At 65.7% G+C, this 27,992-nt stretch overlaps 2 protein-coding genes across 6 annotated transcripts; one reads left to right on the forward strand and one right to left on the reverse strand.

Moving 5' to 3' along the window:
- Positions 1–987: 987 nt before the first annotated feature.
- AANAT (aralkylamine N-acetyltransferase) lies at positions 988–3,081 on the forward strand. 3 transcript variants are annotated; one of them, XM_045837064.1, is made up of 5 exons: positions 988–1,110; positions 1,393–1,472; positions 1,766–2,001; positions 2,220–2,374; positions 2,741–3,081. In XM_045837064.1, the coding sequence occupies exons 3-5, from the start codon at positions 1,839–1,841 to the stop codon at positions 3,041–3,043; spliced, it is 621 nt and encodes a 206-aa protein (XP_045693020.1). In that variant the 5' UTR covers positions 988–1,110; positions 1,393–1,472; positions 1,766–1,838; the 3' UTR covers positions 3,044–3,081. The 3 variants fall into 3 exon arrangements, with proteins under 3 accessions (XP_045693020.1, XP_045693019.1, XP_045693018.1); XM_045837063.1 differs by lacking the exon at positions 1,393–1,472 and having other exon boundaries at positions 989–1,110; positions 2,744–3,081; XM_045837062.1 differs by lacking the exon at positions 1,393–1,472 and having other exon boundaries at positions 991–1,110.
- Positions 3,082–3,913: 832 nt separating this feature from the next.
- Positions 3,914–27,830, reverse strand: RHBDF2 (rhomboid 5 homolog 2). Of its 3 annotated transcripts, none has more exons than XM_045837317.1 (19): positions 27,616–27,830; positions 15,943–16,131; positions 12,552–12,716; positions 11,618–11,742; positions 11,076–11,271; positions 10,789–10,992; positions 9,602–9,730; positions 9,125–9,243; positions 8,765–8,959; positions 7,859–7,970; positions 7,607–7,681; positions 7,289–7,450; positions 6,964–7,073; positions 6,747–6,810; positions 6,562–6,656; positions 6,251–6,326; positions 6,026–6,126; positions 5,718–5,871; positions 3,914–5,097 (listed from the first exon to the last, which is right to left on the reverse strand). In XM_045837317.1, the coding sequence occupies exons 3-19, from the start codon at positions 12,693–12,695 to the stop codon at positions 4,678–4,680; spliced, it is 2,481 nt and encodes an 826-aa protein (XP_045693273.1). In that variant the 5' UTR covers positions 12,696–12,716; positions 15,943–16,131; positions 27,616–27,830; the 3' UTR covers positions 3,914–4,677. The 3 variants fall into 3 exon arrangements, with proteins under 3 accessions (XP_045693273.1, XP_045693274.1, XP_045693275.1); XM_045837318.1 differs by lacking the exon at positions 27,616–27,830 and adding an exon at positions 26,417–26,501; XM_045837319.1 differs by lacking the exon at positions 27,616–27,830 and adding an exon at positions 23,395–23,490.
- Between the last annotated feature and the right edge of the window lie 162 nt (positions 27,831–27,992).

Genomic DNA, 27,992 nt, shown 5'->3' on the forward strand with positions numbered 1-27,992 from the left:
TGTGCCCAGGGTTCTCCCCAAGGCTTCCAGAGCAGTGGCCGCACCACCTCGGGCTCACGTACCTCTGGGAGGTGGCCGGCGTGGGAGGGGGATGGCAGGAGGGCACGAATCTGTGAACCTGTAAGGACGTGTGCATGTTCGATGTGTCACAGCTTGTTTGCTGTGACAGCTGGCCGGGTGATAGCGGATGGCGTGGTGCAGAGCAGGGGGCCCGAGGTCTGACCCATGCCTCCGGATTTGGGGATCTTCCCCAGGGTGTCCCTCAAAGAGAGTCACACCTGGGGAAGCAGACTTCGGTCACAGACCTGACGGGAGGGGGTCGTGGACCAGGGTCAAGGTCAAACCCTTTCAGTGGCTTGCCGCTGTCTGCAGAGCAAGCCCGCCTGCCTCTCCTGGCTCGTCAGCTCCACCTGCCTGCCCTGGTAGCCAGGTTTAGGGTTCCCTCCCTCTGCTCTGGAAGATGCCGACCTGGGGACACTGTCTGGTGGCCAGCAGCAGGGCCAGGAAGCTGTGAGCAGGCCGTTTGGGACGTCACCGGGCCGAGCGGCTCAGGCAGAAACCGTGTGCAGGGGCAGCGGCCCAGGGCCATCCACTGGGGCCGTTTAACCTGAGCTGTTTTCTTCTCTGCAAAGAAGGGCTAATGGGGTCGTGCGGATGAAAGGAGACTGTTTTCTGGGGCTTAGCACCGAGCTAGAGCTATAAATAGTAGGCTCCTTGGGCTCAGGTGCCCAAGGAAGGACCCTCAGAGGGGGCTTGCCCAGGCCTCCAGGGGACAGAGGATGCACACCTGTCCCTGTGGGTGACACAGCAGGGATTAGTCCCATGACCTTCCCTAAGCTCTGGGCCCTCCTCGGTAATCCCACTGAGTGTGCCAAGGTGACGTTTGACCTTTAGACCACGGGGACAGGGCCCTGCTGGCATCCTCCAGCCTGCTGTAATTCGAAGGTGGGGCTGGGGCGATTAGCGACCTCTGAGCACATCACGTGAGCCCGGGCCATACCTGCTCTAACGGCAGTGCACCCCGGGTGTCTCCGGTTTTCCTGCTTCCTGCACCGGCGAACAGCGCCCAGGGCGACTGACTCTGGTGGGGACACGGGGACCTTCGTCCTGGTAAGAGGGACCCTGTCTCCTGGCTCCCAGTCTTCAGGAATAGAAATGCCCAGCTTGGGGAGAAAAGGGGGAGGAGGAAGGGCAAATGTGGGAGCCGCGGGGCTTTTTAAAGGGGGTTGGCCTCCTCTAAGGGCAGTACATCTGCAGTCCCGTGCTGTGCTGGCTCCTCCCCACGCCCCCAGCTCCTCACCCCGCCCTGTGTGCGGGTGGCGAAGTGGGAGGCCATCTGGGTAAATGTGGGGATCCCGGAGGACCCACTTTGGTCAAGGGGCTTGTCTCTAGGGCCCAGGGCTGAGGCTGCTTGGAAAGCTCTTGGCCACACCACCTTGCGGCCAAAAGGACGCAGAGTCTCCTCCGGGGAGGTAAGACCAACCACCCCACCCAACCCCGAGGACATTGCATTAGATGTTGCATTAGATGTGATCAGTGGGGGCTCACAGCCCCCCTCCCCCTCCCCGAGGGCAGAGAGGCTGGAATCTGGAGGTTTGGAGGGGCTGCTGAGCAGGAAAGTGGGGGAGAGAACACCAGTGTTTACAGTCCCCAAAACAGCCCAGGGGGGCACAGGCACTAGGGAATGCGCCCATCAGCTTTGGGGCCGCCCCCTCCCCAGGTTCAGTACAACAGAGAAGAGACCCTTTGCCCCCCCCCCCCCCAGGGGCCGGCGCCATTCTCTGCCGCAGAGGCCAGTCCCCCAGCCAGGGCGCCCAGAGGCGGCACCAAGGGCAAGGATGCCCATGCAGAGCATCCCCTGCCTGACGCCTGTGGCCCTGCGCCTGCCACCTGGGGTGCCAGAGCCGCCGAGCTGCCAGCGGCGCCACACGCTCCCGGCCAGCGAGTTTCGCTGCCTCACCCCTCAGGATGCTGCCAGTGTGTTTGAGATCGAGCGTGAAGGTGAGCGGCCTCCACAGGGCCCCGGGTGCCCCGATACTGCAGCTGCCTTGCAGGAGAAGACCCCTGCCCCTCCTGTGCTTGTCCCCGGGACCCCCGAATGTCAGACTGTGCGTGTGTTCCTGTGTGGGCACTTGGCCCTGAATCCCCTGCGGCAGGGCTGTGGGGCGGACTGGGGGCACAGTGACCCAGCCACCTGCCTGCATCGTTCCCTGCTGCAGCCTTTATCTCCGTCTCGGGGGACTGCCCCCTGCGTCTGCACCAGATCCAGCACTTCCTGACCTTGTGTCCAGAGCTCTCCCTGGGCTGGTTCCAGGAGGGCCGCCTCGTGGCCTTCATCATTGGCTCGCTCTGGGATGAGGAGAGGCTCACGCAGGTGAGGGCAGGGCAGGGCAGGGCAGGGCAGGGCTGCCAGCCCCTGGAGAGCCTCTGGAGGAGAGCCCCTCCCCCCACCTCACAGAGCCAGCCGGACGAGGGGCCTAGAACTGGGATTGCTTCCTCCAAGCCAGAGACATGAACGCAGGCCATGAGTCCTCTTTCAGAGCAAGAGGTCTCTGCTTTCTGGGGTCTCAAAAGCCCTCGTGGAGGGTCTGCCATGAGGCTGGGGGTGTTAACCCAAACTGGGGCTCTCCTTGGGTGGGAAGGAGCCCTCAAGCACTCAGGGGACCCCTGCTCTTTGGGCCCTGGTTGGGGGGCAGGTGGCAGCAGAGGTGATGGACTCCTGTCTCTCGCTCGCCCCGAGGAGTCGCTGACGCTGCACAGGCCCGGGGGCCACACGGCCCACCTGCACGTGCTGGCGGTGCACCACACCTTCCGGCGGCAGGGCAAGGGCTCCATCCTGCTGTGGCGCTACCTGTGCCACCTGGGCAGCCTGCCGACGGTGCGCCGGGCTGTGCTCATGTGCGAGGACCCCCTGGTGCCCTTCTACGAGAGGTTTGGCTTCCGCCCCGTGGGCCCCTGTGCGGTCACCGTGGACCTGCTGACCTTCACGGAGCTCCAGTGCTCCCTGCAGGGCCAGGCTGCCTCAAGGAGGAACAGCTGCTGAGCTGGCTGCCCAGGGCCCTGCGGGGGACGGGGGAGGCGGCGGGCGGTGGCGGGGGGGTGGGGCTCTGCTCCAGCCTTGGCCCCTGCTGGCTGGCTGGCTGGCTGGGTGGAGGGAGGGGTCAAATAAAGAGAATGTGGCAGGTTCTCCAAGTGGTGTGTCCTGCAGTTTGTCCCCCTGGGACCCTCTGGAGCTCCCACACTCCAACCATGCTCGACATGGGCGTGGCTACTGGGGACAGTGGGCGGAGCCCTGCCTCGGGCCTCAGCTCCCCGGCTCAGGAACTGGTGGGGGCCTCCCAGGCAGGCAGGGTTCAGTCCTCGGGTGCTGACCTCCTCTTCTCGGGAGCCCAGGCTCGGGGACCATGTTCTCCCCAGTCCCGGGGATGGCCCTTCCAGTCTCAGCCCTGGCGTGGGGCTGGGGTCAGCTGGGAGCAGGAAAGCGCAGGGCTGCGTCCCCCAGCCCAGGGACCATGGGCCCTCTGCCCACGGGAATACACAGCCGTGCCTGTGGTCTCCTGGGGGCTGCTGTGAGTGGGCAGAGGGGCTGGGGGAGGCCCCGGTCTGGTCTAGTGAGTGCAGCGGTCCAGGGTGGTCCGCCCTCTCACCACCCCCACAAGCAGGTGGGGTTGGGGGATGCTACAGGTCTAAGAATTTAACTCCAACCCCTCAAGGGACCCCCTGGGGCCCTCCACATGACCCCCAACCTGGGTTCTGTTCCAACCAAACTCCCAGAAGTCCCACAAGATTCCCACCGTCCCTTAGAGCCGAGCCCCTGCCCCCAAGTTCCTCCTGGCTGACCCACCCCTGACCCCCAAAATCAGGTTCCGGCTTTCATCCTTCCCAAGTCCTCAGGTCAGAAGATGACACTCCCTAGAGAATATCATTTAATACATTTGAGACGTCATCCATACAAAGTTAGCGTTCCTTTTAAAAATTAGGACCATAATATAAACCAGTATAAAACGAGCCTGAGTGAGCCTTCAGCCACCCCTGGGAGTGGATCCTTGGGGTGGCCTAGCACCCACCCCAACCAGGGGTCAGTAAGGCAAAGAGTGTGGGGCCGGCTGTCACCCGAGCCAGCCCCGTAGAGCAGAACACTGACTGGGTGGGGCGGGGGTGGGGCACAGCCTGGGCTGGCTACAAATGGGGAACGGCGTCCCTCCCTGCGCACCCCACCCCAGACCATAGCCATCGTGTCTCCCACAGTATCTGGCACTCTAGGGCAGACCTAGCAGGCCACTGGTGACCCGCCTGTAGGGCGGAGAGGGGAGGAGAAACGGGGGGAGGGGAACCTAGTGGGGTGCCGGGCCATGTCCCCAATGCAGAGGCTGGGGTGGGAGGGGGCAGCATCCTGAGGACCCTGGGAAGAAAGAAACCCACCCCCAGGAGGTGGTCCCGACAGCAGGGGAAGTCGGGCTGAGCCCTGAGCTGCAGAGAGGTGGGTGCTCGGAGCACGCCCCAGCCAGGGCCAGGAGCTCATGAGGAAGGGGGGACCTCAGTCCCCTCAAGGAACCCGCCTTGGTGACTGTCTCTGGACTGGAGCCCGGGGCCTGCGCCCTCTGTCCGAGGACGGGCAGCTGGAGCGTGCACGGAGCAGCCCGTCCCAGGCAGTCCGTGTCCTTGGCGGGCCGGGGGTCAGTGCAGCACCTGGTCCAGCTCGTACTTCTCGCAGAAGCGGCTGGTGAAGGGGAAGCAGGTGAGGTACTCGATCCAGGGCCAGTGGATGGGGTAGACGTACAGCCAGATGACCAGCGAGGCGAAGAGGCCGGCAAAGACCAGCAGCGACACCAGGATGAGGGCGCGCTTGCGGTACTTGTCGCTGGTGCCGAAGGTGATGTAGGGCAGGAAGGCGAAGGCCAGCAGCAGGCCGCTGAGGAAGCCGAAGATGTGGGCGATGTTGTCGATCCAGGGCAGCAGGCCGCACACGAACAGGAAGAGCGTGATGGCCGCCAGGTTCAGCAGGGCCTTCCAGGGCCGCTCCAGCAGCTGCCAGCTCTGGAAGAGCTCCACGAAGAGGCAGGCGAGGAGGCCGAACTGGGACCCCGCCGGGCCCACCTGGACAGAGGGGGAGGGGAGGGGCGGCCGTCACCTCCAGGGGCCAGGGCTACAGGGAGTCGTGACCAGGCTGGGACGCCTGGGCCCGACTCATCCCATCTGGGAGCCCCGAGGCGCAGCGGACAGCCTGAGCCGCTGGACCTGGGCTGGGCGGCCTCCGGCCACCCCCCCACCCTTCAACGAAGGTGGAGAGCTCCGTGCCCGTGTGCCAGAGGAGGGGCCACACGCCCAGCGCAGCAACAGGAGGGCGAACGGATCAAAACCTGGCACTCCAGTGGCTCAGGAACGGCCACACCCTGGCAATTTCCTATGACTCAGCCTACGTGACACGAGGGCAGGCGGTGACGCGGCCGTGAAGAAATGAGGCAGAGAGAAGGAACAGTGGGGGACAGAGTCCAGAAAGGTCTCTCTGGAGCTGCCATCTGAGTGTGGCTCAGGGACACGCTTCCTCACACTCGGGATTAAAGGATTGGCCAGTAAGCCTCCAGCTTAGCAGTCGGTCCCCAGCTGAGCCCGGCTGGCAGGGGCCGCCGGGGCGCCCCCTCGGCAGACTCTGGGTGGGAAGGGTGGGGAGCATTAGAGCCAGCCCTCCCCACTCCTCCACCCTGCCGCGTCCCTACCTCGGCCCGGTAGGGGAGGAAGATGGCGCTAGCGAGGTTGCCGGTGATGCCGCTGAGGACGAAGATGATGGAGATGCGGTGCCAGCCGGCCAGCTTCTCCAGGTCCCGCAGAATGGTCATTTGGAAGACCACCGACACAGCGCAGTGCACCAGGCTAGGGCGGGGCACACGCTGGCGTCAGCCTCCCCGCGGCCACCCGTCAGTCAGGCGCGTCAGGAGCAGTGGGGGTGGGGTGGGGCGGTGCCGGCTGCACCCTGGTGCAGGGACCCCTCTGCCGGGGGGCCGCGCCCGCCGCTGAGGAGCCTTACCCAGCATGGAGGAAGAGAGACAGCCAGAGCCTGTAGAACTGATCCGGGACCTCGGGGTTGAGAAAGGGCAGCAGCCCGCACACCTCGTCCAGGCAGTGCACCTGTGGCGAGGGCATGGAGGTCGGTGCCCGGTGCCCGGGACCCGGCTGGGTGGGCGGGCCCCAATGTGGGGCGCAGGAAGACGCCTGTGAGGCCAGTCCCAGGAGCCGCCGCGCCCCGCCTCACCTGGGAGCAGAGCGTCGCCTCCTCGTGGAAGTAGCCGTGCATGAACTCGCAGTACTCCCGCGTGGTGATCTCGCAGCTGAGGGGCGGGGCGCGTGTCAGGGCCCTGAGCACCCCCCTCACCTCCCACCTCGCCAGAGCCCTCGCCTCCCGGCCACTGCCAGCACCGCCGGTGGGAAGGCGGGGCCCCTCTGCAGAGACCCAGGCTCGGGGGAAAGCGCCCCTTCATCCCGCCCCCACCGCAGGTGGCCCCGGAGTGGACGAGGGCACCGGGGGCGGGGGGCGGAGCTCCAGGCGGAGGGCCCACCGCTCACCTGCCCTTGGTGCCGATGCAGCAGGGGCGGCCCTTGACCTGGCAGTCCATGTGCAGGAAGCCCGTGTGGTTGCTGCGGGCCTGCTCCGTGCAGATCTGCGGGGCGGCACCAACACCGGTGGGCCTGTGCGGCAGGACCCCCCTCCCCGCCTTCCCAGACCACTCTCCCCCTCCCCGGATACTCACCGGCCACTTGGTAATGTCATCGGGCCAGATGTGGGGACCGCTAGAGGCCGGCTCCTCGCACGTTCTGGGGACAGAGGTTGGAGAGCCCAAGATGAGGGGCTGTGGCACCCCTTGTCGGCCACACCCACCCATCAATGTCCCCGTGGGTGGCACGGACAACGTGGTCCTTAGCCCCATCTTCCCAGCAGCCCGGCCGAGGGCCGCCCTGGCGCTGCACCTGGGGTCCTGGTGGCACACGGCCCCTGACGTCCGCTTCAGGCCCAGGTCAGACTTGTCCATGAGGGGCCCCGTGTCATCCTGCCACTTGACAAAAGTCGCCAAAGTTTCCTGGAAGACGGAGGCGGGCTGGTCATGCCAGGACAGGGCCACACCCACCGAACCGGTCCGGGGGCCCCCAGGACGGGGGCTCTTCCCGGGTTTCCCAGAGCCCCGGCCCATCTCTCAGACCCGGTCCCCGGAGACCCCAGGGGGTCGGCATCCTCCCTGCGCGGGGACCCCCCCACCGCGAGGTCGGGGTGAGCGGCCATGGCACAGGGCCCCACCGAGCAGTCCTTCCGCTGGGTCTGGATGCAGCCCGAGTGGTCGTTCTGGACGCAGCAGCCCGAGTCCCGCTCCAGGTCTCGCTCCCGCGACACCAGCTGCTCGATCTGCTTGTCCTTCCGGATGCAGGGCGAGAACTTGGCTCCCAGGTGGATCAGGTCGATCTGGGGTGGGGGGAGGGGGTGCGCTTGGCCCAGGCCGGCCGCTCTCCCGAGTCTCCCCTGAGGAGAGGGCTACTGGGCAAGCTGACCCCCTCCCTGCCCAGCGGGGGGAGACAGGGCCCAGGGCTCCCCGCCGGGGTCCTCTCCCCAGGCCCTCACCGAGCTGGGGCCGACCCAGAAGTTCTCCTGCTGGAGGTACTTCACGCTCTCGTACACACCTTTGTTCCTGAGCACCTGTGCAGAGGGGGCGTCAGGGGTTCCGTTCCAGGGTCCGGCCCCCAGGACAGCCCGGCACAGTCTCCCACCCGGGCCAGGCCGTGGCTGTGGGGGGCACTCGGTGGCCCACGGTGCCGAGGCCTCCCAGCGGGCCGGGACCTCCACGGGGGGCCGTGCTTCCACAGCCCGACTCACCAGCTGGGTGGTGACGTGCTGAGCGAAGCCCACAGGCGCGATGCCGTACGTGCAGATCACCAGCAACGTGATGACGATGTGCACGAACGTCAGCCAATAGGTGAAGTAGGGCCTGTGGGGGGGCCTGCGTCAGCACCCCCGACGCTCGCTGGGCTCGCACCAGCTCCCCGCCCTTTGCTTCTGCTCCCTTCCACGGGTCCCTCACCAGTGACTCCCGACGGCACCTCTACGCGCCTCTCTCCCCGGCTGAGACTGTGGGAGGGTTTCCCGCCGCTCTCGAGATCCAGTAAACATAGGCCCCTCCTGCCGGGCACAGGCCCTGCTGCGCCCACCCCCCTCCTCCCAGCCTCCTCCCCCTCCTCCGGAGGTTCCTTGTTCCTTGCGGCCCCCGGGCCTTTGCACAGGCTGCTTCCTTTGTCAGAGACGCTCCTCTCACTTCTCTCCAGCCAGTCAAGTGCTGCTCCTCCTCGAGGCACCCGCCCCCCCACCCCTGCGGCTGTCCACGGCTGTCCACGGCTGTCCACTCCCACTCTCCGTCTCCCTCCTCAGGACACTCGCCACTCACGTCATTACTTAATTTTTTGTAACTTGGTGTGCAGCGTCTATTGGGTCCCTGCCAATCTCGCTCTGCGAGAACTGCCCCTCCCCAATTCTCTCGCTGACTCTGCGGTCCTTGCACGTGTCTTCCCCAACAGTTTCCGCGCACATGGCCACAGCTGCTGTCTGTCTGACCCACGCGGCCCCCCTGCTCTGGTCTGGCGGGGCTCCGTTGCCGGGGCTGTGACCTGGCACTCAGTGAATGCTTGCAGACAGGCTGCGGACTGGGAGCCCCAAAGCGAGGAGGGTGGAGAAGAGGCGGCGGGGGGGGGCCCCCTCTCCCTCCGGGGCAGCGCCCCGCCCGCTCACCGGTGGCTGTCGAAGCTCTCCAGCTGCCGCTGCACTGTGCTGCTGATGCTGCGGCGGTAGCTGCGGTTCAGCCAGTTGCCCACCACGCCCAGGCCGTAATGCCGCTTCTGCCGGTCGAAGGCAAAGTGCTTCACCTTGGAGGCGATGCGCTTGCCGCGCTTGGCCGCAGGCACGGGAGCGTGGCCATGCTCCCTCCTGCTGGCGATGGTGGCTCTCAGCCCGAGGCCCGCCTCATGCAACCCAGGAGGGCCCCGAGGTCTGGGCGGGGGGGGGCAGCCCTCAGGGTCACTGGGCTCTGGGGAGCCCTTTCCTGGCCACGCCACCTCCCGCCTCCCGCAGCAGAGGTTGCCCAGAACTCACAGAGAGACCTGCACCCCGCCGGGGGAGACAGGTGAGGCCGAGCGGGGGACCGCCCGGAAGCATCGGGCGGAGAGCGGGGGAGACTCAAACACATCGTCCGGCATGGAGCTCATCTCTTCCTGGGGTGGCGGAGGAGTGGGGGGCACAGAGAGAGGCAGTGTGAGGAGTCACTGCCCCGATCCTGCCCCCTGCAGCACAGTTCAAGGGCAGGAGAAGGCAGGACAGGCAGACTCTTGGGGGAGGGAAGTGAGAGGTTCAGGTGTCGGCCCTGCAGGGGCCTTCCCTGGCTGGCGTCCCGCCTCGCCCCCGGGTCCTTGCTCCGCCCGAAGGGAGCTCCACAAGGTGGCACATCCCATCCCACTGACAGGCCCCTGGATCTCAGGGGCCTCTGGCAGGGGACGGCTGCAGCCAGGCCACCTCTCCTCGCCCCCAGGCCACCCTGTCCCCCTGCCCTGAGGGCCCACACCCCATGCTTGCCTTACTAAAAAACGAGGAGTCGAAGGTGTCCGCCCCATCAACCGCATCCTCCTCCAGGAAGCTGGGGTAGGCGAAGCTGCGTTTGACCACCCGGCACTGCTGTCCGGCAGCGTCCAGCACCGAGCGCCCCTGTGCGCGGGGCAGAGGTGCGGGCATCAGGCACGGGCCGGGCACCCCCGACACCAGAGGAATCGTCCAGTCCACCCTCCTGGGGACGGCGCCTGTGTGTGTGTGTGGGGGGGCGGGGCGGGACCCTGCCCAGGGCGGGAAAGGCCGGGAACAAGGCACCAGCCCTTCTCCCGGGTTTGCTGCTGCCTTCCCCCTGGCAACCTCCCGCCCTCTGGCTCGGCAGGGGGCCCCTGACCACTCATCCTGCCCCCCCGTTCTTGAGACTCGGGCTGTCTCCCCCAGTCTTGGCCTTGGCACGGTGCACTGGGCCCCTGCCCACCTTTCCGAGTCCCTCTCCTTCCGCTCTAACTAAAACCAGGAAGAACCACCTGCTGCTTCTCCCAAGTGCCATGCCTCCTCCTATATCCAGGCATTTTTTTTTTTTAATTTTTAAAAACTACTGATCTTAAAGAGGGAGGGGGAGGGAGAAGGAGAGACACATCGACCCGCTGTCCTACCATGCACGCATTCACTGGTTGGCCCCGGCATGTGCCCCGGCCGGGGACCGAACCCACGGCCTTGGTGCATTGGGATGACACTCCAAACACCTGAGCTGGCAGACCCGGGCTCCAGGCCTTTGCACAGGCTGTCCCCTCTGCTGAGAATGCTGTTCCCTTCTTTCCTTCCCTTCTTTTTCTGGGCTCAGCTAAGGTCACTTCTCTGACATCAGCCCTTCGCCTGGGCGAATGGGGCAGCACCCCCTCCGGAGAGGCCCTGCACTCATCTCGCTGAACGGTGGTGTGCCCTCTCACCTGGGCCGATGGCCCTTCCAGGGCGGCGACACGGGCCCATCCCAGCCTGCAGCCCCTGCCCAGCGAACCTGGGCGATGAGTGGTGGGTGCCTGCTTCACTTCTGCGTCCCCAGCCTCCGCGTCAGGGCAAACCGTCTCCCAGACCAGGGCGACGGCAGGGGCTCCGGAGGGAACCGAGGCTGGGACGAGGGCCCCTTTCTCTGCCCTGGGTCCCAGGCCCTGAGCACAGACGCAGGCTGGCTGGGGAGAGGGAGGGGGAGACCTCACCTTCAGGAGGGCGGAGGCCGCTTGGAAGCTCATGTGGGCCACAGATATCCTCTTCCTGCGGGGCAGGTGGGAGTGGCCGGAGCGGACGCTGGTGAAGGAGGTGAGGGACAGGACCCCTGGTGTCAGCGGTGGGTGCGGGGCGTGGGGCCGGTCCACCTCGTCCGGGTGGCGGAACGCCCGGCCTCGGGCCAGCGGGTCCACGATCTGGAAGGAGGGAGGAGGTGAGCAGAGCCGCGGGCCCCTGGGCAATATCGCCTGCCACCCCCTCAAGACCCGAGGAAGCCCACCTTGGGCATCTTGCAGGACTTTGGAGACTCCGTGCCCTGGAACGAAGGCGTGTCCTGGCTGGGGAGCTCCAGCTCGCGCTGGCATGAGGGCTTCAGGCGGCCGTAGCGCACGCTGCAGTGGTGCAGGCTCCTGCGCTGCCAGTGTTGCCGCGCCAGCTCCCAGTCGCCGCTGACCCCGAACCACTGCGCGGTACCCCTGCGACAGAGGTGGCGGGGGCGTGTGCACCGGTCAGCTTTCGCGTGGGCCCCTGGTTTGGGGCCCAACAGCCAGATAAAGTGCGGAGCGTGAGGAGCTGGGCGAGCACGGTATTGGGTTCCCGCGCTCCGCTCCTGGAACTTCCCAGAATCCACCTGGACTCTAGGCCAAGCCCATATCCCCGGGCGTCCACGCCCCCCCCCCCAAGGTGTTCACCTCTGCAGGGAGGGGCTGCTCCTTAGCGCCTGCCTACACCTTCTACAGCGGGGACCCCCGGACGCGCCCCGTGACCCTGCGGGGGCGCTGCCAGTGTGGGACGGGGCGGGCGGGGCGGGCGCACGCTCACTTGCGGATGCTCTGAGACAGGGAGGCCTGGCGGCGGAAGCCGGGCCGCTTCTCGGAGCCCTCCTGCCATCGCCCCCGCGGCTCCTGGAGGCTGACGCTCTTGTGGTAGGCTGGGTTCCTGGGCCGCTGCGGGGAGGCGGGAAGAAGCGGAGGGTGGGCGTGCGCAGGCGCAGCGACTTCACGGAGCCCAGGCCCCGGGCAGGGTCTTCTCTGGCTCCGGATGGACGTGAAAACCCAAAAACAAACCTCAACCCCCTTCCACGCCCCCGAGCTGCTTTTATTATTCTGAATGTAAGATCACCACTTTCTACTGTTTTCCAGACAGCCCCGGCACGCGTCTCCCCGCTGCTTAGTCGCTGCCCCTCCCCCCACCACGTGACACTGTGGCCTCCCGGAGTGTTTCTGTGCGTCTGCAAGAGCCCCCGGGGCAGGGGGCGGGCGGGAAGCGGGCGGCGCCGACACAGGCCCCTTTATGGAGCCGGCTGTGCAGGAGCCCACGCCGTTCAGAGCCCGTTTTCAATGAGCTCTTTGTGGCCTGAGGGTCCGGCCTGTCGGACACGGTGATTCCTTTCCATTCTCGGAGGAGCAGGCCCTGGGAGGTCAGGCTGCTGATGCTGGAGACGCACGCACGGGCCCCCTGCACCGAAGTCCCAGACGGCCCACGCCCCTCGGAAGGGCCCGGGCGAGAGCGCGGAAACAGCCAGGTCCCAGGTGGGACTGACAAGCCTGTCCTCGGGACCCCCACGAGACAGAGCTCGGACTCCCTGGGTGTGACGTTTGGGGCCTGGAGGGCGGGGTCAGGCCTGAGTTGGGGCCACACAGGCAGCCGAGTTTGGGTGGAAGGGGCCCCCTCCAGGAAGTGAAACTGCCTGAGGCGTGTGACGTGGGCACATCCGTCACCTGTGGCAGGGCGCAGCCCCCAGGCCACCCCTTACCGGGGGCAGCATGCTGGTCTGCTCATCGGGGGCCGGGGTCTCGAGCGGCGGGATGGTGATGGACAGGTTGGGCGGCTTCCGGCTCTGCAGGCGGCTGCTGGACACAGAGGAGACGCTCTCGCCGTTCTTGTCTGCAGAGGCCATGGCGGGCGGGGGGCAGGACGGCTGGAAAAGAAACAGGGGGGCACAGGTGTGTCGAGACCTAGATGGCACGTGGGGACGCGCATGCCCCGACTGAGAATGGAATCAGCGACCTTTTGTGGTTTGCAGGCCGGTGCTCCACCCAGGGAGCCGCAGCAGGCAAGGCCAGAAGCTGTTTCTGACCCAAGTCCAACCCTAAACCACGTGGCAGACTGAATCCGGCTGAGTGGGTACGGCAGGAAGGTCTGTGTCTGTCCCCTTTCATTTGCATTCCTGACCAGCACGGTCTGGGAAGTCCCCGCCGCCCCACCCCAGTCCGTTTCTGGTCTCGGCTCAGGCAGGGAGACAAAGGATGGGGGGCTGTGGAGACCTTGGCTGCCAGGTGGCCAAGCCCTGCTTTTGCCCCTGTGGCAGGGCTCGGGGAGGACGAGGAGGTCAGGGGGCAATCCAGCACACGGGGCCACTACCAGCCCCCCGCCCCCACGCTGTGTGGTTCTCAGAGCAGTCCCTGGGCCGGTGGGGAGGAAGTGGCGGCTAGGACTAGAAAGCCACCTGTCCCCACTGCTCGTGGCTGCCCGGTTCCTTTTTCAAAGGTAACTGAAACTGCCACGTGTCCGGTGCTTTTTTCCTTTTCATGGAAGAAAATCATTCTGTCTTAATGGTAATGGTAAACGTGACATCAGGCGCACGTTTTTGGCCAAGTGTTTGAGGGAAACATAAGGATGTGGCAAAATAGGATACATGTTGAAAGAAGGAAAGGAAGGAAGGAAGGAAGGAAGGGGAAAGAAAGGAAAGGAAGGAAGGAAAGAAAGGAAAGGAAGGAAAGGAAGGAAGGAAGGAAGGAAGGGGAAAGAAAGGAAAGGAAGGAAGGAAAGAAAGGAAAGGAAGGAAAGGAAGGAAGGAAGGAAGGAAGGAAGGAAGAGAAAGAAAGAAAGAAAGGAAGAGAAAGAAAGGAAGGAAGAGAAAGAAAGAAAAGAAAAAAAAGAAAAGAAAAGAAAAAAAAGAACTCCGAAGACCACAGAAAGCAGACCGTGAACTCCGGGCCACCCGCCCTCTGGGAAGGAGCTGTGTGCCTGTCCCTCCAGACGGCTTCTGCACCCAGAACAGGACCCGGGGACCTGCTTCACACGCACTCACACCGCTTCCCCTGGGCCGTGCGCACCTTCCCGCCCACAGCGACAGGCAGGTCCGCCTCGTCTTGCCCGGCGACGAGCCCACTGAGGGAACCGGCCCGGGATCTACCTCACTGGGCAGCAGGGTGGCGGTCACTTGAGCTGAGTCCAGCACGGCAGACCCACGTGCACTGGTAGCGGGACCCCTGCCCGCGTCAAGCTCTTGTCTGAGGGTGACCTCAGGACCGAGTTCTAGAAGTAGGACTGCCGCTGGGCTGCAGAGTGAGGGTGCTTTGAATTTCAACGACCTTGCCCCATGGCCCTGCCGAGAGGGGGGAGCAACGTACCCCTCTCTGGGTGGATCCGCCCCAGGCTCCGCTCCCCTCTTCCCCTCGGAGTGCACCGGAGTCGGCGCCCCCTGCCTGCTCTGGGCTTGTCTCTCCATTGCTCACTCCGCCCTGCGGCCTCTTTCTCACTCAGATCCTTAGCTTCGCCCTCCTCCCACCTCCCAAGGCCCCGGGGGCAGGTTCGGTCCCTCCTGGCCCCACACCAAGCCGGGGGGGGGGGGGGGCTCTACCGCCACCTTCCCAGGAGGGTGCCGACAGACTAGGGGGAGAGTCACATGAGAGCCACCCGGCCAAGGGACGTGCAGCCAAGGTGTGGGGTGACAGGGCCACGCAGCGGCCACATGCGTCCCACATCTGTCCGTGCCCTCCATCTCTACCCGGTGCCCACCAGAGCCGCCATCTCCTGTCACCTGAAGCGTCACAGCGGCCTCCGGACCCATCCACCTGCTGCCCTCGGGCCCCCACCCCGTGACCGTTCTCCACACGGCAGCCGAAGTCGCCTTTTAAAAGCACAAAATCACGCCATGTCACTGCCTGCGCCCACGGTCCCAGGATTTGCTGTTCTCGCCTAAAATCAAGTCCAGGCTCTCACTGGGAGCTCAGGGCCCCCCGTGGCTCTCTCTCCTCCCTGCCCACCCGCGGAGCTGCTGCGGGCCCCTCCCTGTCTCTCGCCTGCCCAGCTCTGCGGGAGGTGCTGGGGGGCGGGGTCAAAAGCACAGACTGGCACCTGCGGCGGGGCCTGACCCACACATGGGCCTGCACTGACCGCGGCCACCGCATCCTCCCCCCAACGCGGGGAGTGACCCCCTGCCCTCTGAGCACCGAACGAGTGGACGTGACAGACACGCAGGCAGCACGTGCACACGGAGCCTGTTCGGGAATGTCCGAGGCCGTGCGGCCGTCGGGCCCATAGGGGGACACGGCCCCCATGTGCGCATGAGATGCACGGCCGCCACCCCCTGGACCGGTGCTCAGGCACCAGCAGGAGTGGGGCGCCTTGGGGGTGTTGTGCCCGGTGGCAGAGCCCCGCGGCGACCGCAAGCTACAGGAGTCCCTTCGGAGAAAAGCCCCAACAGGCCAGGCCGGTCTAGCGGCAGGAGGGTGAGCCCCGGCTCAGGGCAGCGGGGAGGGTGTGGGTCCCGGTCTGAGGGGATGGGGATGTCCGGAGCCGACTGTGCCGGCGGTCCTACGGACCCGGGACATACGGGAACCCACCGGACGGCACAGTCTTCTGAAGGGATGAACTCCATGTGAATCGCATCTCAGTAATGCTGTTTATAAAGCATCTCAGGCCCTGGCTGGCGTGGCTCAGTAGACTGAGCACACAGTCAGTCTACTGAGCCACACTGGCGTGTGAACCAAAGGGTCACCGGTTTGGTTCCCGGTCAGGGCATATGCCCGGGTTGCAGGCCAGGTCCGCAGTATGGGGCGTGCAAGAGGCAACCACACAATGATATTTCTCTTTCTTCCTCCCTTCCCCTCTCTCTAAGAAGTAAATAAAACCTTTAAAAAACCCCATAAAAACAAAAAAACTCCATAAATGTCAGGCCTCTGCTGTGCCCGTCCCTCCACCCCTAGATCAGACCATCACACAACAAAGTGAGCGGCTCCTTTTCATCATTCCAGTCCCAGCTTGAGCGCCACCTCCTCCGAGGAGCCCTCCATAACTGCCCGAAGCCACTAACTCGTATTCATGGCTGCCTCTCCACTGTCTGAAGAGTGCTGGCCCACGGGTGTCCACCCTCAGTAGCCAGCACCACGGGCCCAGCCTCCCGGCCGCCAGCTTCCTACCTCCAGTGCCTGGGCCCGGCTCGCAGCTCCCTCGGTCTGCCGCAGGTCTTCAGCGCATGCTCCAGGCCTTTCCCCGCCGTGCACAGAGGCTCTCGGGGAGAGGTGGGCGCAGGCAGAGACAGACGGAAAGATGGACAGGCAGTTCCCTGGAGCAGGGGGGCAGCTCCCTTGTGCTCACGGCCCACAAGCCTGTGTGAAAGGAAGGGCAAGTTCAAGGGGTGCGTCAGGACCTCAGCCTCTTCGCCCGTAAAGTGAGGATAATGCCCCTGGCCCCGAGGCCGAGGGGTTAAAGGAGGTACGTCCCTCCTCCCTAGAGAGAGGGTCCCTGGTGGTGGTGAGCCAGGCACCTCAGAGTGCCGGAAGGCCAGGGGCTCCAGCCTCGGAGTGATCACCTACAAACCCCCACTCCGGGAGGGCGGGGAACCCAAAATCCAAAGGGTCTTTTTTGTTTCCACAGCACTTGACTAGAAACATTTAACTTCAAAGGCCCTGGAACTGCTGGCTGTCTGCTACGATTTCTTTTCAGTGTGAGCAAGCCAGCTATCTAAGGCAGGGTGCAGAGGAGCTGCAAGTCGCTGCTGTTTTGTTAAGTAAGTTAATGAGATGAAATCCACCCGACATAAAACCAAGCATTTAAAAGGGAGGAACTCGGGGGCATCCCCTTTGTTTTTGAGGAGTCCTGCAGCACTGGGCCCTGAGGGCACACAGCAGGCCGCTGGTGCAGAGCCCCAAGGGCTGCTGGGGGCAGGTCCTGAGCTGCACCAGGCCTTGCTGGCCCTTCCTGTGCAACCTTTTTTGGGTGGGGACCGGAGGCTCAGAGGCGCTGAGTAATGTGCCCAAGACCACACAGCCAGGAAAGGGAGCCACTGGGACTGAAGTCGCTCTAGTGCCGAGGCCTGAGGTCTCCCTGGGGAACTGCTGCCCCCCACCCTCCCTAAACCTGGGGTACACTCAGGGCTGGACAGTCCCTTCCCAGGGAGACAGAGCAGAGAGTCCTGCCCCCAGGGAAACTTGGTCAGCATCTGAGCTGTTTGCAAACTGTTCTTCCCGGGCCTGGACGCCCAGAGGTGCCCGAGCAACTGCCATGGGGTGAACCAGAGGCTGGGGGTGGGTCTGGGCCCCCCTGAGCCCACAGGGCAGCACCCCTTTTGCTTTACTTACTGGATCAGGGCCTTTGCCTGCCTAAGTCCTCCGACCACAGGTGAGAGGAACTCTGGGTGTGGGGGGGCCCTGGAGAGCAGGCGAGGCAAAGCTGGGGGCTCGGGGAGCTTCCCGCCTCTCCAGGCTCACAGACTCACGCACCCTGCCTTCTCCACCCAAGCGCTGGCAGTCCTGGCCCCACGGGCCCCAGGGCAGAGGGCCTCGGCGCTGGGCAGGCGGCTCCTCAGGGCCCTGGGAGCCGTGTGATGATGCCACTGTGAGCCCACTCCAGGGACAGCTCCGAGACAACAGCCGTGCCAGGGGCCCCGGCACAGAAACCTGCCCCTCGGGGCCCCCTCTGGGACCAGGGTGCACAGGGAGGGCGTCGGGCAGGCACTGTCCTGGGAAACCGGCCCCAGAAACGGAGGCTGGGGGTGAGTGTGGGGCTGCCAGGCCCGAGCTGCGGTAAGGTTGCCAAACAGGCAGGAGGATCCTTCTGGAACTGAGAGCTGACCACACCCCCCTGTGAGTCGGCACCCCTTGCTTTTCAAAAAACCTGTCACCACACCCCAGCAGACACGCCTTCTCTTATCTGAGGCCCTGCACCCAGCATGCTCAGCTCCACCTTGGCTGCCAGCTGCCCTAAGGAAAAAACGCCACCTCTTCCAGGAAGTCTTCCCTGTTGCCACCAGGCAGAATCCCGCAGAGATGAGCCCACGTGTATGTGTCCCCACAGCCACACAACCCCATTCATAGCTTGCCGAAGGGAAGGCAGGTGGGAACGTGGGCACAGGCGGGTGGGCAGTCCACGTGCACCCTGGGCCGATGCTCTCACCCCCTGATGCTGCAGCCGGCCCTGGACGAGGTCTCTTCCGGAAGGCCCCACTAAGTGCTGTCTGTCCCGCCCCGGCTCCGTGCCCAGGGCTGGGCATGGAGGCTGCCGTCCCAGGGTGGTCCCCGATGGACCTCCTGCTGCCCCAGCCGCCACACAGCCCGGACTCCCATCCCGAGGCCGTGCCACCCCTGCTGGGACCCCGGACCAGGACCCACTGTGCTGCTGGCATCGGTGCAGGCTGAAGGACTGGGCAACCCTGGGCGTCCCCAGACGTGGCCTGGCCCTGGAGAGCAGGAGCAGGGGCACCTTTTCCGGGGAGGGTGTGGTACCCAGGAGAACCACTTTCCCCATCTTCGTGGGGCAGTGCGAGCCCTGGCCTGGAAGCGCCCCTCCCTACCTGTCTCCTCCTCTGTTAAACGAGGGAGTTGGGTAAGGGGACGGCTCAGCTTCGACACCCAGGAAGGCCAGACGTCTGGTATACAAACACCACTTGCCCCCAGCCCCTGTCCATGGTGGCGGGGCAGGGAGGACAGGCTGCCCCCGAGACCACCCTGTGCACCAGGAGCCCCGCCCCGCCCTGCCCTTCAGGCTCCGGGAGGGAGGGTGCGGGGGTGTCAGCGCTGGGGTGCTCACACCCACTCTGGGGTGCGTGGTGGGGCAGGGAGGCGCCCAGGCTGCTGAGGCCAGGCAGGAAGAGGGCTGGGGCCGTGGGAGCGCCTCCCCAGATCTCCTGCGCCCCACAAGTGCTTGCTCACTGCAGGAAGTTGTGACATCCTGGGACCAGGCTTCCTTCCGGCCGCAGTCACGCGTCCGCTGCTCTGGGACCCCCGGCGGGCCGCGGCACCCAGCCCACGAGTGGGGTTGGGTGGGAGTCTGAGGGCCTGGCCCGCCTCAGCTGGACCCCTGCCTTGGGGGGGGCCTCCCCCAAAACGGCCTCAGCCCCAGAGTAGTTGGGAGACTCCAAAGGGGCCTGGGCAGAGGGAGGGCCTTAGGGTGGGGTCCAGCAGGGCGAGGGTGGGGCAGACCCACTGAAAAAGCGAAGTGCCTCATGCAAACCACCCCAAGGCACCGTGGGCCGAGGCGCCCCACTCCACCCAGCCTGCACCCCCGCCGCCCTCGCGCCCGGGAGCCTGAGGCCAGCAAGCGACGGCCAGGACCTGCCCCCGCCCCCCCCCACCCCCGAGACACAGCCGCAGGCTCGGAACCGCCTGCTGATGCGGCAGGAGGAGCCGGTTCCCCCGCAGAGGGTGGGGCTGGGCGCTGCCAGGTGAGCCCAGTCCCGACGCAGAGCAGGGCTCACCGAGCGTCCCCCAGGGAAGTCCCCGACGGCCCCGCTGTGCCTGCCAGGGGCAGGGTGCTGGAGGCAGCCCCCCAGCCCCCCCAGTCTGCCAGCCTGCCCCCAGTCCCACCGCCACCGAGGAGACTGGCTCCAGTGCCCTCCCTCTCGCTCTGCCTGCCGGCTGCCAGCACACGCTAGCAGGTTCTGGAAGACTCCCTGGCCTCGCTAAGGGTGGGGGGGTCTCCAGAACCCCCAGGCCCCGAGGACTTTAGGAGCCAGCAGCAGCTCCCAGAGAAACAGGCGATGGACAGGAGGGCCCAAAGGGTCTGTGACCCCAAACGGGGACCCCGTGGGGACACTGGCCCTCCCGAGAGGAGGCAGGTCTTTTTCACCGGGAGGTGTGACCAAGGGGCTTAGGGGATCCCCGGCTGGGATGCTGAAGTCACTTCCAGCAGGCCCCGGCCCCCAGCTGCGACCCAGTGGGCAGGCCCAGGGGCAGGGGGGCTGGGCCGCCCGCCCGCTGGTCCCCTGCTGACTCACAGGGTGACAGGGGGAGGGGGCGAGGAGGTGGCCCGTCTCCCTGCTTCCCTGTCACAGAAACCGAAACTCGATTCTCCCTCCCACAGCCCTTCTGGGAACCAGTCATTTTTAGAAAGCAGCGAAGAGGAAGCCGGGCCCCCCTCACCGCCGTGCAGCCCCCGCAAAACCCCTGCTTCTGCTAACCTGGGGTGGGGGGGTGGCTCCCGCCCCCAGCACACCTCCCTACTGCCCTGCCCTGGCGAGAGGGCGTGGCGGCAGGAGCAGAAGTGCAGAGACGGCTGGCTGGCGGAGGGGAGGGCCCAGGGATAGGGGTCTCGGGGAGACGGAGGGAGGGAAGGAAGCAAAGTCCCAGCTGGAGGCTGAACCCCAGTCACCAGAGTCAGAGCGGGCACGGGGAGAAAGGGACCCTCTGTGCCCCCTCTCCTGGCTGGCACCCACACCCCCAGAGGTGCTGGTCTGCGGGCACAAGCTGAACACAAGGGGAGCCCCCCCCAAGGGGAGCCCCTGCCCGCCACCCCGCACAGAGGCACAGGGTCTTCTGCCCCGCTGCCCCCAGCGGAGAGGGAAAATGGAACCGCCTGCAGTTTGAGCCCCCCACGTCCCACCGGGAGAGGTCCCACTCACCACCGGCACCCTGCCCAGAGAGCCCCCCAGGCCCCCCACCCCCTTTATGGGCTTTGCTCAAACTCAGTTCAAAAGAGAAAGCACGGGAGGGGCAGGCTCGGGACCTTGGGGACCCACGGGCTTGTCCCATCAGACCCCAGGTTCCGGGCTCCCCGTGACCCAGTCAGAGTGGCTCGGGTGGCAGGGCCGACCACAGCCCCAGGAAGTGGGTGCTGGGTCCCAGCGTGCTGCCAACAGCAGAGTGAGCATGGGGGGGGGGGGCTGCCACACCCTTAGAGCAGCGCGGAGCCCGGGGTCGCGCGGCACCTGAGTCAGGCGTCCTCGGGGTGATGCAGCCGCGGGCAGCACAGGGGGCGGGCAGCACAGGAAGCGACAGTGTTGCCGGGTGTCCCTGGCTGGACACGGTGCCGGGCCCTGCCCACGAGGATGCCCTCCCAGGGGCCCCTCGGGGACTCTAGAAACTGCTGGTCAACGCGGACAAGCGGGACAGCAGCTGAGCAGGGACGCAGGTGCCTGGCCGCAGGCCTGGGACAGTGCCCTTCCGCACTGGGGCCAGCAGCGGCTCCCAGGGCCTAGAGGCAACCACAGCTCGGGGCCTGGGGCCTCAGGGAGTAGGGGGCCCATGGGCCTGGCCTAGCTCCAGCGGCGGCACATTCCACCCCAGCCCTGCTGCTCCTCCCCCCGCCCTGCCAGCACTGCTGGGAAGGGGAAGGGCCTGGCCCTTTTGGGCCGACCCCAGGGAACAGGAGGAGTCCTGGAGAGGGGGCACACCACCTGCTGGGCCCGTGCACTGGTCCTTGTAACCGGGCAGAGGCCCACACGTGCTCAGCAGGTGGGGGAAAGACGGGGCAGTCCAAAGGGGGAGACAGTCTTTGGCTCAGCCCTCAATGCTGTGTGATCTCGGACAAGCCGCTTGGCATCTCTGAGCCTCAGTGTGCTCATGCTTAAAACGCTGAGCAGCCGCCCAGGGGTCTGAAATCTGGGCGCCCTCGTTACCAGCAGCCGGGACTCTCCCCCCGAGGCCCACACGGCTGAGGGGCACGGTCTCCTGCAGACAGGCGAGCCCCTGATCCGGGCCTTCCAGCCAGAAGCCTGGCCCCGAGCGGCCCTGGGCCTGTCCCGCTCAGACAGGGTGCCGGGTGCCCCTCAGCAGGGAGGCAGCGTGCCAGGCAAACACTTTTCAGCTAGTAAACAGTCATTAAAGAGCTCATAAACCCGACTTTCCAGAACTCGGCCCTGGGGCTTGCGGGTTCCGTCCCGGGGAGGAGGCTGGGCCCAGCCCCTTCGCTGCCCGGGCTGCAGGGCACCGGGACACCCCGCCCAGGCTGCTCACACCAGGGGGCTCGCAAAGCTTCCTACTCATCGCTGGCTGGTGTGGCTCAGGGGGTTGGGCATCGTCCTGCAAGCTGAGAGGTCGCCGGTTCAGTCCCCAGACAGGGCCCATGCCTGGGTTACAGTGGCCCCGCTCACAGTTGGGGCGTGCGAGAGGCAACCGACCCACGTTTCCCTCCCTCTCTTTCTCTCTCCCTTCCCTAAGTCAGCTGTCCGAGGCTCCGTAGTTAGGAGGTGGTGGGGTCCCCATCCTGCAGCCTCCTCGCACCCTCAACCGGTGAGGCAAAGTGGCCGCAGTGCGGACCTGGGGTCGTGGCTCTGAGAGCAGGCCAGGTCCGGCCTGTCCAGTGCCCAGTGCCCAGTGCCCGGAGCCCGGAGCCCGGGCCTTTGCTCCGAGAGCGCCGCCCACACCCACAGGCAGAGCCCACCCTGCCCGCCACCGCCGGGGTGGCACCTCTCAGCCCATCAAAAGGCTCTCCCAGTCTCTCATCTCCGTCCTTATCTCATCATCTGCCCTGGCTTATAATGAACTTGGGTTCCAAGTCCTGCTGCAGCAGACCCCCCACCGCCGCCTTCTCCCCCAGGCCTCCTGGGGCCACGCTAGCCGTGCGCACGGCCTGGGGAGAGCCATCTGGACGGGGAGAAGGAGCTTGTTGCTGGGCGTCGGAAGCAGGACCACTCAAGGGTGCTCGTCGCCCGGGCTCCAGGGCCACGTGCGGGAAGCAGAGGGGAGCACCGAGGTTCTGGGCGCCTGCCCTGCCCTGCCCTGCCCTGCCCTGCGCTGGGCCCCAGGGGCAGAGAGGAAGGCCAGCGCCTCCCTGACGCTGCTGCCCCCGTGCCACGGTGACACTCGGGCTGCAGGCAGGAAAACCCCAGGCGGGGGTGGCGGTTCACGCCGACCTTGGCTCCCAGGCCGAAACCCGGCCTCAGTTTCCTCGGCCTTCAGGGTGCTGCAGCCTCGGCCCCCCACCCACCCCTGACCGACCCAGAGGTGCAGGCCCAGCACCCCCAGCCTGTGCCGAGGACACACACATGCTCCTCACTAACTGCCGCGGCACTGTGACACCACTGTCCTGACGGCCCCCCCGCCATGCTCCCGGGGTGGCTGGGCACCAGCCCAAGGCTCTCCAAGAACCCCTGATGCAGGGCTCACAGCTACCCTTCCTCAAAGACTGCTGTCACCCACTGCACAGCGGGGGGAAACTGAGGCACGGACTATTCAAGCGGCCCCCATCCTACTGGCCGCCCTCCTAGACCGCTGCTCCCCTTCCCACCGCTTCCCCCCTCCCCCCAGGCCAGCGCCCCAGGCCGGCCCACCGAGCTCCCAACACCTTCCTAGGGGGCCCAGAGTGTCCCTCCTTCCGGCAGCTCTGGAATCCCCGATGACCAGTGTCGGGGCTGGTCCCTGGATAAGTTTCTCGAATGAGGGGATCGGGACATGGTGGCTCTCTGAAATCCCCTGAGCTCCTCCTCCTGCCCATCCAACCGCCCCCGGGGAGGAGACAGGGACTTTACGGACAGCCTGGAGGACACCGCCTCTTGGCCTGTGTCCTGGGTGCTGCCTCGCCTGGCAGCCTCCCTGCCCCGGTCACCGGGCCAGGTCAGCCTGCGCGCGGGGAGGGTGCCGCTCTCCCCGCCACCCCTCCCCCCAGCCTGGCTCAGCAGGATAGGAAACCGGGAGCAGACAGACGTGTGAGCTCACCCTGGAAATCCCCGCGGGCGGCCAGGGAAACAGCGAGGCCTCCTCCGAAGTGGGTGGCACAGGGACCCACGGGGACACGCAGGGGAGTAGAGGCGGCGGGAGAGCACATCTCCCCTGACGCGGCACAGTGGGCTGGGGCGGGGCGGCGGGGCCACCGCATCCCCCCACCGCGCACCCAGACCCCAGGGGAGGCACGCAGTCGGTCACTAGGAGGACGTGAGCGGGTCGGGGCACGCACGGGCACGCCCCACCTGACTTCCTGCTCCGGCTGGGGTCTGGTCTGGGGCAGGAGCCCTGCGATGCGGCCACGGCCGTGCCCGGGGCTCTGGCCGCGGTAAAAACACCACCCCCGGCCCAGAGCCAGACTCAGGCCCCCGTGGCCTCTGCAGGGCATTTGGGGTGTGACTGCTCTCCCGCTAGAGGAGCGTGTGAGACGCCAGGGATAGGCAGCTCGGAAATGAGCGAGCCAGGTAGGGGTCGCCTGGCGGTCGGTTCACGGGCAGGTGGCGCAAGGATTCAGGGCGGGGCCTGGGAAGGGGCGGCCCAGGTTAGACACCCGGCCTTGCCGCTTACTCCCGGAGCAGCTCCACGCAAGCTGGATGCCACCTCGGGCCCCGAGAGGCACGGCGCCAATAGGGGCCACCACTGTGGCTTCTTGTTTTACTGAACAGATGGGAGTCTCACTCCAGCTTTTGAAAGTTAAAAGACAAACACAGCCCTGGCTGGTGTGGCTGAGCGGACTGAGTGCCAGCCCGGGAACCTAAGGGTTCCTGGTTCGATTCCCAGTCAGGGCACATGCTTGGGTCACAGGCCGGTCCCAGGTAAGGGGTGTGCAAGTGGCAACCACACATTGATGTTTCTCTCCCTCTCCTTCCCCCTCCTTTCCTCTCTCTCTAAAAGTAAATAACATCTTTTTAAAAAATGACAAAACTAAACAAAACTAAACACACAAAATGCAATAGTCAAACCAGAAACAGCCGCCTGCCTTCTTGCCCTGCCAGGGTTCCAGGGTCCGGAAGTGAACATGACAAGGGGCAGTGGGTCCTGCCGGGTATCAGGAAGGTGGGCGGTGGGGTGGGGTGGCCTGGCACCTTGCCCTCATGCCGGCCACCCGCCCCATGCCCCCCAAACTGGGAGCACCTTCCTTGAGCCCAGCTGTCAATTCAGAGTCCTCCCTTCCAGGGTGCCCCTGCCCTGTGGCTCGGTGAACGCGGAGAGGGAGTGGGGTGCCTTGCTCTCCTACCCCAGGCTCCGGTCTGACCACACCAGCCAGAACCTTCTATTGCAGGAGGGGAGCAGTGGGGGAGCCATGAGGCATCAGAAACCGTGCCCCATCCCTTGGGTGTGATATTCCCGGTGTACATTCCCGAGAGGTCAGGTGTGAGTTTGGAAGGGAAAATTCCAGGGGGTCACATGCCGTCAGGCGAGCAGCACTGCACCCGCAATCCAGCTCTGGGGAGATCTGTGAGAACAGAGCTCGTTCCCAGGGGACATCTGGGATCCCGGGCAGGAGGCTGCCCAAGGGGCAAAGTGCCGCAGGACTGGCCCCTGCCCCTGATCCCAGCTCCTCCCCAGGGCCCCCAGACCTACTTCCTGGGGGGGCCCCTGGCTGGAGCAGGACAAGGCGAGCCTGTGGCATCAGAGGCAGTCTCTCGCTGGGGGGTTAACTGCCCTCACGCCTCCTTACCTCTTGTCTCACTTAGGTTTGTTCCTAGTTCCTCTCCAAACCCCTGGGGAAACTGAGGCAGGGAGGGGCAGTCAGTAAGGACAGGGATGCCTTGGAGATATTGTGGGTTTGGATCTAGGATACTGCAATAAAGCAAGTCATAACCTTTTTACTGGTGGAGGGTCTGGCCTTCAATTTATTTAAAAAAAAAAACAAACAACAAAAACCAACACATCTGTGAAGAGCATTAAAGCGAATCACAATGAAATGAGGAATGCCTGTTTCTTGGTGGACCAGGAGCTGTGACGCACGCAGCCCTGCTGACATTTTGAGGTGATGACTCTCGGTCGTGGGGGTTGTCCCGTGAGCTGGAGGGTGTTCGGCAGCACCCCTGGGGATGTTTCACATCCCCCCAGTGTGAAACAGCAGCAACACTCACCCCTCCCCCGAGCTGTGACAACGACGGCATGTCCAGACCTTGCCAATCAAATACCTCCTGGCCAATAAAATACCCCCCTTGGTCGAGAGCCACAAGTTTCACGTGTCACTTCTCCCTGGACCCTCCCTATAGAGAGTGACAGAAACGCAACACAGAGGCCGGGGTCATTACTTCACCAGCAAATGCCACAGACAGGGGCCCTGATCTAGCTAGCCATTTGGGGAACAGCAGGCAGTCTATGGGTGGGGTCAAGCCCTGAGGCACCCCAACCCTACCGTCTGCTCTCTTGGTCTTGAGCCCATTTAGGTGGAGGCTGAGACCTGGGCTCCCCCTCTGCCCTGGGGTGAGGGGCCTATGCCCCCTCGGGGACTGTCCCTCTAATCTAATCCAAAAACGAGGGGCCAACCTTTCCAAGGCCCTCAGTCCATAAGTCAAGACACCTGTGTCCAATTTCCGAGCCCCGGTCCAGCCTCCCACACCTGTTTCCACCTTGGCACGGGCTGCTCAGCCCAGAGAGAGGGGAGGGGAGGATCCGAATTCCAGGCCCCACCGGGACCAAGGCGGGACTGCGCGGTGCTGCCCTGCGGCAGTCCCCCCGTCTTATTCCCGGGCCTTTGAACTTCTGCCCGGTGGTCTTGCCACGGCACCGGGTGACCCTTAGCCCTGGGACCCCTTAGGCGTCTAATCCGAGCTGAGCCCCGGGCGCCGTCAGACCCTGTCCCGCAGCCCCGTCCGAGTCCAGCCCCGACCTCTGGCGTCCGGCTTGCCCACGTGGGACCCGAGAGCTCCGCAGGGCGGGCTCCCTTGCCAGCCGCGCACCGCCGCCCCAGGGCGGGCTCGGGCGCGACCCCTCGCACCCTTCTGGCATCTGAGGCCCTGTGGCGAAGAGCCCGGCCCCGCTGGCCGCCCGTGCTCACCTCCCTGCGGCCCCAAGTCCCCGGGACGCAGCTCCGAGCCGCGCAGCTGGGCCGTGGCTCCTGGGGGCGGGACCCCGACGCCCCGCCTCTTCCCTACCTGCGCAAGGGCGGCGAGGGCGGGGCCGGGGCCTGAGGGCGGGGCCGGGCCCTGGGGGCGGGGCGGGGCCATGGGGGCGGGGCTGGGACCTGGGGCGGGGCTGGGACCTGGGGCGGGGCGGGGCCCTGGGGGCGGGGCTGGGACCTGGGGGCGGGGCTGGGACCTGGGGGCGGGGCGGGGCCCTGGGGGCGGGGCTGGGACCTGGGGGCGGGGCTCCCGTCGGCCCCAGCAGCCCCGCGGGTCGCTCAGTGGCTCCGTGAGCTGGCACAGCCCCACCACGCTCCGGCCAGTGGGGGGGCCCTGCCCTGGCAGAGCCGTGTGTTCCGCCGGAGCTGGTGTCTTCCGGGCGCCGTTTTCTCCTCGTAATCGCACACAGCGCAAAGTCTAGGTATAAACTGCCATCATCGCGTCACCCCCAGGAGAACCCACTCCAGGAACAGCCACCTCGCGTTCCCCTCCGTCCAGCGCCCTCATTCTCAGGCCAGGGGGACCCGCCCCCGTGAACCTGTTAGCCCTCAGCCTTTCCTGGAAATGCATTTGCGGAACCCCGGCTACTCCAAATCCCGCGGCAGCTCCCGCCTCCGGGAAGCCTTCTCTGACCTGGGCCACCGCGGCTCTGCCCCACTACTACATGGAGCCGCCTCCCTCCTCCGCTTGCTCCTGGGCGGAGGCCCCTTCCCAGGCTGAGGTCGGGTCTTGCTCAACTTCCCTCGCCCTCGCCCTCTCCCTTCCCCGGCTCCCAGCCCGGAGCAGGCGAGCAGCCGCTGACAACAGCGTGCAGAGTGTCTGCCGCAGGGACAAGCTCGCGGCCCTCGCTGGGTGCCGCGTAGGCAGAACCTTGGCTCCCACGGGCGCCTGCAGTGGATGCGGACCGGAGGTTCGGCGGCGGCAGGGTCAGCCTCCGAGGCAGGGAGGCCTGGGCCTAGCCCCTCCGAGGCGGTTATTAATTTGCAAAGGCGCTGAGCCTGCCTGGCCTTCTCGAGGGGTGCAAAAACCACCTGTGAAACAGGACTAGCGTTGTTAGCTAATGAGATTCCTACCAGAGGCAGTGGGGGCTCTGGAGCCAGAAGTCCCGAGTTCAGATCCTGCCCCGGCCACTTACCACCTGTGTAGCCTTGGATGAGTCCGTCACCTTCCCGGGCTTCTGCTTCCTACTCCGTGAAATGAGGGTAATGATAAGCCTCGCCTCTTAAGAACCCCCTTGAAGGGCCAGTGGCTGGAGCTCATTACTGCGATCAGCTGCTACTGCTACTGTTGCTGTCACTGCTGTTAGTGTTGAGGCAATCTTTCCTGCCCTCCGCCCCAGCTTGGCGCCTGACTTCCTTCTCCCCTAGCCCTGCTGCCCTGCTGCCCTGCTGCACTTCTAGGCTCTGGCTGGTAATGGCTCTCTCCTCCACCACCCCAACCCCCGCCCCCCGGAGCCACGGCCCAGCTGCTCGGGGGTGGGCATCCCTCCTGGGTGCCTCCCTCATCTGCCCA

This window comes from Phyllostomus hastatus, unplaced genomic scaffold (assembly GCF_019186645.2).
Source record: "Phyllostomus hastatus isolate PE091 unplaced genomic scaffold, TTU_PhHast_1.1 phas_contig_210, whole genome shotgun sequence".
NCBI lineage: Eukaryota > Metazoa > Chordata > Mammalia > Chiroptera > Phyllostomidae > Phyllostomus > Phyllostomus hastatus.

What these genes read in the sequence shown, in the direction of transcription:
- AANAT (XM_045837064.1), top strand. Translation starts at nt 1,839, where the DNA reads ATGCCCATGCAGAGCATCCCCTGCCTGACGCCTGTGGCCCTGCGCCTG. An exon ending in GTTTGAGATCGAGCGTGAAG is followed by an intron (nt 2,002 to 2,219) that starts GTGAGCGGCCTC and finishes TCCCTGCTGCAG; the next exon opens with CCTTTATCTCCGTCTCGGGG. An exon ending in ATGAGGAGAGGCTCACGCAG is followed by an intron (nt 2,375 to 2,740) that starts GTGAGGGCAGGG and finishes GCTCGCCCCGAG; the next exon opens with GAGTCGCTGACGCTGCACAG.
- RHBDF2 (XM_045837317.1), bottom strand. Translation starts at nt 12,695, where the DNA reads ATGGCCTCTGCAGACAAGAACGGCGAGAGCGTCTCCTCTGTGTCCAGC. An exon ending in AGTCCTGCAAGATGCCCAAG is followed by an intron (nt 10,993 to 11,075) that starts GTGGGCTTCCTC and finishes CCCTCCTTCCAG; the next exon opens with ATCGTGGACCCGCTGGCCCG. An exon ending in GAGAGCTTCGACAGCCACCG is followed by an intron (nt 7,971 to 8,764) that starts GTGAGCGGGCGG and finishes GCCCCCCCACAG; the next exon opens with GCCCTACTTCACCTATTGGC.